Source organism: Elephantulus edwardii, unplaced genomic scaffold (genome assembly GCF_000299155.1).
Source record: "Elephantulus edwardii isolate Elephantulus edwardi_28Jun2011 unplaced genomic scaffold, EleEdw1.0 scaffold00363, whole genome shotgun sequence".
Taxonomy (NCBI): domain Eukaryota; kingdom Metazoa; phylum Chordata; class Mammalia; order Macroscelidea; family Macroscelididae; genus Elephantulus; species Elephantulus edwardii.
In genome coordinates this window covers 477776-487659 of record NW_006400113.1, presented here as the reverse complement: position 1 = coordinate 487659, position 9884 = coordinate 477776, and the positions used below count along the sequence as shown (strand labels likewise).

The 9884-nt window shown below is 37.7% G+C and overlaps 1 protein-coding gene across 2 annotated transcripts in view; it reads left to right on the top strand.

Moving 5' to 3' along the window:
- The window catches only part of RNGTT (RNA guanylyltransferase and 5'-phosphatase), a 433116-nt gene that overhangs the window by 12503 nt on the left and 410729 nt on the right, over positions 1-9884 (top strand). For both annotated transcript variants that reach the window (XM_006902058.1, XM_006902059.1), the window contains exon 2: positions 4754-4863. In XM_006902058.1, the coding sequence (XP_006902120.1) occupies positions 4754-4863 (110 nt within the window). The remainder of the gene's footprint in view (positions 1-4753; positions 4864-9884) is intronic.

Sequence of the window (9884 nt, the reverse complement as noted above, 5' to 3'; positions counted from 1 at the left end):
TCCTAGGAAACTCTTATGAGGCATTTCTTCTCTATTGCATGGGAGTCACTGTGACTCCAAGACACCTCAATAACTACCTTATTATTAAGATAAAATGAATTCACTTATCTAAGGGGCTTTCTGCTGGAGAAGAGTGGTCAGTCTCCTCCCATGTGATTAACTGCTCCTGAAAACCTGCCAGAGAGTTACCTATGGGGGTGGATTCTTATTCTATAGAACTCAACAAGAAGGAGTTTTCAGCAGTTTCCACTGCTCAAAAATGCCACTTTTAATAGGACACTCCCTCACCCCAAAAGTATAACAGAAAGCTATTATTTGCAAAGAGAGTAAGGGAACTTGGCATATTTTAGGAATGAGAAAAGATGTAACACAGTTATTTATCATAAAAGTTAGTAGCATATGTGGTAACATTGTCTTGAGATAGGTGATTGTGATTTATGGATCATCTAGCTTTCTGGTTGTGAGCTCTTTTCTAGGAGCCCTTGGCTGATAGAAAATAATGCAGATATGGAGGAGGAGGAGGGTTGAGTCCATGAGGTCTGAGCTTTTTCTCAACTGAGTGTGCCTGAGTAATGATGGTAGGGGAGGCCCAGTGCTCAAGTGTTTGTAGGGGACTGATTCTGTGGTATACGTTTGTAGCAGCTAACTCAAAATTTGACTGCTTGAAGCCACTCCCTGTTCCTTGAGAGAATGGTGAGGCAGTCTGAGTGAAGATCTACAACCTTGGAAAACTTATGTGGGTCAGAGAAAACTCTGTAGGGTTGCTGTGAGTTGAAACTGACTCAGTGACAATGGTCTTGGTTTTTGTTTTTGGATTATGATGATAAATTTTGCATTCTAATTTTGGGTAGAAGAAAGGAAGGTAAAGAATGTAAGAGGTGATGGAAACAAGATTGACCCTCTGAGTTAACAGTGAGAAAGAGGCATCTAATGTGATGAGTATTAGAAGAGGTTACCTTCTGATATATTGTATTATAAAAGAAATTTTCTATTTTGCTTGAGACTGTACACATCAAAACACCAGTTCAGTTTCTCCATATATAATTCATTGACATTCATTACATTCTTTGTTGTGCAAATGTTCTCAGTCTCCTTTGCAGAACTGTTTGTACACTATCAACACAAATTCACAGCTCCATAAGATTTTCACTTGATATTTCAAGTTCTAACATACTGTATTATTTAGTACGTTTATTGTTTCTCCTCACTCTTGTTATTAGGTGCTTTCGAGTTATGCATGACTCATAGTGACCCTATGAATAATAGATCTGGAACCTGTCCTATCCTGTGCCAACCTTACAATATCTGACACTCTCATGCCCATTGCTGCAGTCATTGTGTCAATCCATCTGGTTATATGTCTTCTCCTTTGCTGTCCCTTCACCCATGAAAGCATGACGTCTCTCTACAAGGAATAATCTCTCCTAGCAAAGATTCTCACCACTCAACCAATCGGTAGCATCAGGATGGATGGCAAAGAGATTGAGATTGTTCACAGCTTCCGTTTGCTCGGCTCCACGGTCAACACTCTTGGCACCAGCAGCCAGGAAATCAAAAAGCGTATTGCGATGGGAAAGTCTGCTGTTAGGGACCTCTCTAAAGTACTCAAGAGCAACGGTGTCTCTCTGGAGACTAAGGTGCGTCTGATACAGGCCATGGTCTTTGCAATCACTTGTTATGCATCAGAGAGTTGTACAATGACTAGGGAGGACAGAAGGAGAATTGATGCCTTTGAGCTGTGGTGCTGGAGAAGAGTATTGAATGTACCATGGACTGCCAAGAAAACAAACAGATTCATCCTCGAGAGCATTAAACCAGCCTACTCCTTGGAGTCAAGGATTCTGGGGCTTTGTCTGACATACTTTGGACATGTTGTAAGGAGAGATAGGTTCTTGGAGAGGGACATCGTGCTTGGTAGGGTAGAGGAACAGCACAGGAGGTGGATTGATTCAGTGACTGGGGTAATAGGGATGGGTGTGTCAGAGGCAATGCGATTGGCACAGGGTAGAGCAGGGTTTAGGGCTGTTGTACATAGGGTTGCTATGAGTCGCAAACAACTCAACGGTACGTAACAACAACAACAATATGCTCAAAATGTGAGACAAGCTTCATCATCTTTGACTCTAAGGAGCATTCTGACTGCACCTTCTCCAAGACATTAGGATCTTCAGCACTTTTTCTCTAACACCACAGTTCAAATGAATAATTTTTTCTGTAATCTTAACTCAGGCACATCTTGATCCTAATGTCCTTATGTGTAGGACATAATTTAACATAATTTGTTATGATCTACACAGTTAAATGCCTTTGCATAATCAAAGCACAAATAGACAATAGAATGTAAGATTTGAGTTGTTGTTGTTAAGTGCTGTTGAGTTGCAGGTGACTCATAAGGACCCTATGAAGGAGAATCCTTGACGCTTGGGTGCCTTTCATCCTCTCTCCAGGTTCATAGGGTTTCCAGAGGCAAGCTATTATGGAAGTGGATGCCACTCCTTCTTCCAAGCTTGTTTTAATCGGGGAGCTCCACCCCACTTTCTGTCCACATTGGGTAACCAGCCACTAACGCAGTTGACACACATCAGTGTCACAGTGTTCAGCCTCACAGCAACCACAAGTTACCGCTGTACAGCAACTTGTACACCAGGGCTATACGACCTAGTGGAATGTCTGAACAAAAACAATGAAAGACAGGCCCGAGGGCCTCGGATTAAAATTCACCCACCTTTGGCTTGGTAGCATTTCTTTCTGTCCACTGGGCCAGCTGATCTCTCTCTATGTTGATGTTATTGTTGTTAAGTGCCATTGAGTCGCAGGAGACTCAGCGGCCCTATGAAGGAGAGTCCTCGACGCTTGGGTGCCTTTCATCCTCTCTCCAGGTTCATAGGGTTTCCGAGGCAAGCTATTATGGAAGCGGGTGCCACTCCTCCTAACAAGCTAAGATTTGAGTACAATATGCTTATGTGTATATGTATGTGTTTTTTATTGCCATTGAATGATTAGGGATCACATCTACCCAAAGTGTATGAGAACTGCTCAAACAGACATTTTTGCTCTTCAGTAATTTAGAGTAGTCCTTGACTGTAGAGTTTGTCATTGTAAAATGTCTCCTGATCTTCTTACTGCTTATACCAGGTGTACTGATTGTGGTTCTAAGAAAGATGAAGTTGTGGTGCTATGCAGTATTTGTATTTTTGTGCTGAGAGATTTCACTCATCATGATGTCCTCCATGTTGTGTAATGTTTTATGAGTTCATTGTTTTTCATTGCTGTGTAGTATTCCATTGTGTGAATATACCATCGTTTTTCTATCCATTTCATTTCTTGATGGGCATTTCGATTGCTTTTATCTCTTTGCTATTGCAGATGATGCAGCAATAAACATGGGTTTGCAAATAAAACTAAATTAAAAAACAACATTATAAAAATATCTTTTCATTCAGATTAGTATGGACAAATTGTTGTTGTTGATTGCCATTGAGTAAAAAATGACTCATAGTGACTCTATGACCAAAAGACCTGAAGCCTTTCTATAACTATTGTAGTTTCTCTAGGTTCATAGAGTTTCCAGAGGCATTTGGTTTAGGAAGTGGGTGCTACTCCTGCTTCCAAACCTGAATCAATGTGGGAGCTCTGCCAAACACTGCCCCATGGTGCATAGCCATGGTGTTTGACACACTTATGGCACATTTTTTTCAGCATCACAGCAACTCCAGATTACTTCAGTACAGTAGATAGACAGAACACTTAAAAGAATGTTCATCCCAAAATCAGTTAACATCAAGAAGCAAGAAGCTATCAGCCAGCATGAAATCGGTTCCAAGCAAGCCTTACTGCATTTGTAAATTCAGGCATGCCTCAATTTGTAAATAAACTGCTGGTATTAAAAACTAGTAAATAAACCACTGGTATTAAAAATACTTCTGGACACATGTCAAGACTTCACTTAGATGTTATTTTAGGTAGATAACAATAGATTTTGTTGTATTTAAAAATAAAAACCAGATAAAATAGGTGATTTTAAGATTGCTTATCAATGATAACTTCCCCAGTGCTCATATTGAGGTTTAGAAAAAGAAAAGGTCAGAAAAGATCATCCTTTCTTGTTAATCCTGTAATTACTGGTAATAATTGGAGCAGTGAATGAGGTTAATATCTCCTTGTTTGTTGTTAGTTGCCTTCAGTTGCCCTCAACTCATAGGAATCAACAGTAGATCTGAACTTTGATTATCCTCTGTCATCCTCCTGATCTCTGATATACTCAAGCTTACTGTTGCAACAACGGTGGGCTGGCATTGTAGATATCTTAGAATTTTGAATGTAAGAAAAAGTTTGTAAAATGGTAAAAGTTTCTGTTTTATACAAAAAATATATAATTTGGGATTTTATAATACTAACTTAATGAATTTTATTATTTTCAGTGGTATTTTTGAATATGATATTTAAAATAAAAATATTTTTGCACTGTAAATGTTATTCACATTATGTTCAGAATTTAGATTCTAGAAACTTCATTCACTGGTAATTGACATTTCAGTCTTTATCAATTTCTAGAATTTATGTGGTCTTTTAAAATTCCTAGACATTACCTTTTATAAGCATAATGTTGATTGAGAATATTTCATGCATGGTTGAATTTGCAGATTCCAGTTAACCCATTTTAAGAAATTGTTCTTTACACATGCTAATTACAAGATTCTAACCTGGAACACTTTCTTTAATGAAAATTATTACCCATCTTAATGTTATTTAGGAAAATTCTTACCTCTGAAGACAATGTTAGGACCAAGATATGATAGTCAAGTTGCAGAAGAAAATCGATTTCATCCCAGTATGCTTTCAAATTATTTAAAGAGTTTAAAGGTAAGGAAATAATTTTTATTTTTCTGATATTGATTTAATATACTGTACCCCTGTTTTGTTTTTCAGGCAGCTTTTTCCTTAGGATTTCTCATTTTGAAAGAATTAATAAACTTACAGGAAATTGCAGAAATAGTCTGGGGGAGAAATAGTTTCTGGTTCCTTGGCTGAAATAGCCCTGTCTATTAAGGAAATTTTATATTTTCCTGACTCCTACCACTTCTTATTCCTGTCACACTTTGGACCTGGAGAGAAACAACATAAGTTCTCCTCCTCATTGCAGCTCGTTAGGAAATTGACTTATGATGTCTAAATCTTTGTCTAGCAATACATGCTATCTGTAAATCAATAGAGAACGTTATGACAGTTATGTCTCAGAAATTTATATTTTGTCTATTTTATAATGTACGAAATTGATGTTTTTACCTTTTTAAATAATAGTAGTCTAATAATTATGTTGACTATAATAATTATGCAACCAATATAGTTATTCATAAAGCAAAAATAAGAGAAAAAGAACAAATGTAAAAAGTCTAAATGATTCTTTTATCTCAGAATAAAGAGAAAGAACAGTTCCCTTGCTTGAGTTACTTTTATCTCTGTACCCTTTTTTTTTCCTTTGAAGATACAAGAAGCCTTTCATCTGTTAGCTTTCGTTTGCTTAAAAAGTTGTCATAAACACAGTGGCTTAAAATAGTGGCCATATACTTAGCTCATAATTTCATGGATCTGTGTTTGAGATCAGCTGGGAGATCTTCACTGGCCTTAAGTACAGTCACTCTCCAGCCACTCTGCATGGTACACTGCCTGGTTGGCTAGGATTGGTTGATGAAAGGGAACTTTTAGTTGAGATAGTTTGTTTTCCACATGATCTCATAGCCTCCAGTTGGGTGGCTTGCCCAGGTTTGGGTCTTTACACTTCTTACTATATAAGCTGGGGCTGTATTTTTATGCTAGATTGAATGTGATTCTGGTCTTTTAATATTTTTTTATGCCACATATTGCCCCTGAACACTTGTTAATGATTAGCTTAAGAAATAAGACCTTTTTTGTTCCAACTCAAAAGGAAAAACTGACAGTAATGCATTTATTGAGAGGTGGTATTAAGTCTCTAATGAGGTGGACAAATATAACTGTATGTACTATTACTGATTAAGGGATTTACAAGGCAATTTCAGCAATACACATTTAGTTTACTCTGCACTTGGATGGAATTTAACTCTGCCTAAGGCACTGTTTCATCCTAAACTATTACACTACATTTGAAAGAAAAACTATAACTTGCTAAGGATTTCCTCAGAAATATAAGTCAATAAACCTTCCTTTAGGTTCATGAATGAGCAATTTAGAGAGGGAAACAAATAAATGTTGAGTGGTTGTAATGTAAAAGAATATAATACCTTAGATAGAAAAAACTTATCACTTATAGGTTAGAAAGAAATATACCTCAATTCTCCAACTGCCAATGCTTATTCCCATTTTAACATTAAATTATATTTGCTTAATAGAAGCAGGAGTGACATCCAATTCCTAAACATCATGCCCCTGGAAACTCTGTGATAGTTACAGAAAGGGTCCAGGTCTTTTTTTCATAGGATCACTACGAGTCATGCTTGACTTGATGGCAGTAACAACAACAAGGCTCTGTACCAAAAAAAATTGGCTGACAAAAAAGAATTTCATGAAACAACATATGATCAAGAGCCTATGGTGATAAATAAGGAAGTTCAAGGTGCTCTGAAGGAATTGGCAAAAAACAAGGCCCCAGGAATTGACGCAATACTAATTGACTTATTTCAGCAAACAGATACTTCCCTGGACATGCTCACCAGGTTATGCCAAGAAATCCTGAGGACAACTACCTGTCCAGCTGATTGGAAGAGATCTGTATTTATTCCCATTTTTAAAAAGGTGAACCAACAGCTGTCATTGATTGCCATCAAGTTGCACACAACTCAAAGCGACCCTATGAACAAAAGACCTGAGGCTTTTCTATAACTATCATTTCTCCAAGTTCATAGAGTTTCTAGAGGCATTTAGAAAGTGGATGCCACTTCTCCACAAAACCTGTCTTAAACTGGAAGTGTCTCCAAATACTGTCCACCATGGCCCCTATTATGGCATTTGAAACCCCAGTGGCACAAGGTTCAGCATCACAGCAAACCTAGATTACTTCAGCACAGCAAATTGACAGAAGAGTGCTGCATGACTTAGAAGAATGTTCCCCCAAAATACAATAACAAGGGATTAACACGTTGCTGCAAATGATGGCTATAGTGGGAAAAAAAAGTGTTTCTAAGAAAAAAATGTGTTTCTAAGCATGGTCGTCAATTTAAAAGTGTGTGGCATGTTAAGATATAATCGCTGGGGCCCAACTTTTAAATACAAGGGCCCTCCTCGAGGTCCTGTTAACTCTAAACAAGAGGCTTAAATAAAAAAGCAACCAAACATTTCATGCTGACCCTCAACCAAAACAAGAGAGGCCATCTTACAGTCTAGCCACTTCTGTCTGACCCAACAGAGTGTGGAAATTACTGAACTGTCTCACTGATATCACACACAAACAAGATCCTGCTGAAGATTATCCAGAAATAACTAGAACAGTACATTAGCAGAGAACTGCCAGAGATGTGCAGGCTGGGTTTAGAAGAGGCTGTGGTACTAGAAATATTATAGCCAGTGTTAGATGGATCTTGGCTGAAAGCAGAGAGTACCATAGGAATGTCTATCTGTGTTGCATTAACTGTGCAGACATTTGGCTGTGTGGATCACAACAAATTGTGGCTGACTCTGAGAAGAATGGGGACACTTAATTGTGCTCATGCAAAACCTATACTTGGACCAGGAGGCAGTCATCAGAACAAAGCAAGGAAACTCTTCAAAATCAGAAAGGGTATATGCCAGGGATGTGTTCTATCTCCATACCTTTTAAATCTATATGCTGAACAGATCATTTGGGGCGCTGGGCTTTATTAGAGGAGGAATGTGGCATCAGGATTGGAGGAAGACTTATCAACAACCTCTGTTGTGCAGATGACACAACCTTGCTTGCTGAAACTGAAGAAGACAGGAGGCATTTGCTGCAGAAGGTCAAGTATTGTAGTCTTCAATATGGATTGAAGCTCAGCATCAAGAAACAAAGATGATTAAGATGATTATCACTGGGCCAATTAGAAGTTTAATGATGGATGGAGAAGAGATTGAGATTGTTGATAACTTTAGCTTAGAAATCAAAAGATGAATTCCATTGAGAAAGTCTGCTGTTGGGGACTTATCTAGAGTACTGAAGAGCAACGATGTCAATCTGGGGACTAAGGTGCACCTGATCCAGAACATGGTCTTCGCAGTTACTTGCTATGCTTCTGAGAGCTGGACGATAAGGATGATAGAAGAGTGATACCTTTGAGTTGTGGTGCTGGATTAAAGTGTTGAACATACCATTGACTGCCAGGAGAACAAACAGGTCTGTCCCAGAGAGGGTGAAAGCAGGCTGCTCCCTGGAGGCAAGCATTTTGAGGCTCCATTTCACGTACTTGGGCACATGACCAGGAAGGACCAGTCCTTGGAGAGGGACATCATACTTGAAAGAGTGGAGGGACAGCACAGGAAAGGAAGACCCAGGATAAGATAGATTGACTTAATGACTGAAGGAGTGCTTAAATCTGTTGGAGATGATGAGAGGCTCAGGATAGGGCATGTTTCAAAGCTAATGTAGGTAGATAGGGTTGCTGTTAGCTGCAGGTGACTCAGAGGCGCATAACAAAATTCTGCTTTATGACATTTATGCTTTGATTTAAAAAAGTAGACATTCAAAACAAGCAGTAGAGAAAAGAGGGAATAAATAATGAACACTGCATTGGAACAGATGAAGGAAAGAATTGTTTAAGAGTAATATATGATTAGGCATTATCTGTATGACAACACTTGGGAATAAGAGGTGCATATCAAAGTGAACTTGGTTGTGGGGAAGGGAGGAAATTATGAAAAAAATGAATGGATTTTTTTTTACAGTTAACTGGACAGGGTGAAGGGAGGAAAATGTGCAGTAGTGAATGAATGAAAATCCAACATTTCTGTAAACTTTTATTAAAATCACAATAAAAAATAAACCCTATGAACAACAACAACAAACCAAAAAACACAAGCATTGGTTTAGATTAACTAGTAAAGAATCTTTTAAAATGGTGTTCTTTTTAAGATCTATTTGTATGGCATGGACAGTATCAACTTGAAAACTAGATATTTAGGAGCAGTGAATTCCTATTATTGGAGGAACAACTTAGAAGACAGGGTGAGAATGGTTACACACCTTAAAGAATGTAATCAGTGTCATATATAGAAATTTTTTAGCTTGTTTGTTTTGCTGTGTACATTTTCAACAAAAAATATTTTTTTTGTTTGGGTTTTTTTTATTATTAATTTCAATGAAAATATACAGAGACTTTGGATTTCCATTCATTCATTGTTGTATTTTTCTCCCCTCCCAACCCTCCTCCATAAAATATTTTTCTTAATAGAACCAGTGAAAGATATTCTTTTTACCAAATGAAAATAAAAATTACTTCAGAAAAGGTTCTCTTGAGTTGGTACATGATAACTCACAAATGATTAATGTATTTATGCTTTCAAGAGTTTGATGTGCATGAAAATTTTAAATATATGAGGAGGCATGTATAAAAAGGAACTCTGGTGACCTAGTGGTAAGGAGCTCTAATGCCATCCCAAAGCATCTGTTTCAAATTCACTACCTGCTCTGCTGGAGAAAGATGACCAGTCTTCTCCCATGTAGTATACTCTGAAAACCCACGGAAGGGTCATCTGTATGCTAGTTCTGACTCACCTGTGCAAAACAACATCAACAACTAATATATGTAAAAGAATGTTAAATGAAACAAAGTACTAAGGTAATAATGATTAAGAGTATGTAAAATCTTGTTTTTCAATGCAGCATAGTATTCCATTGTGCGAATATACCACAGCTTCTCTACCCATTCGTTTGTTGATGGGCATTTAGGTTGTTTCCA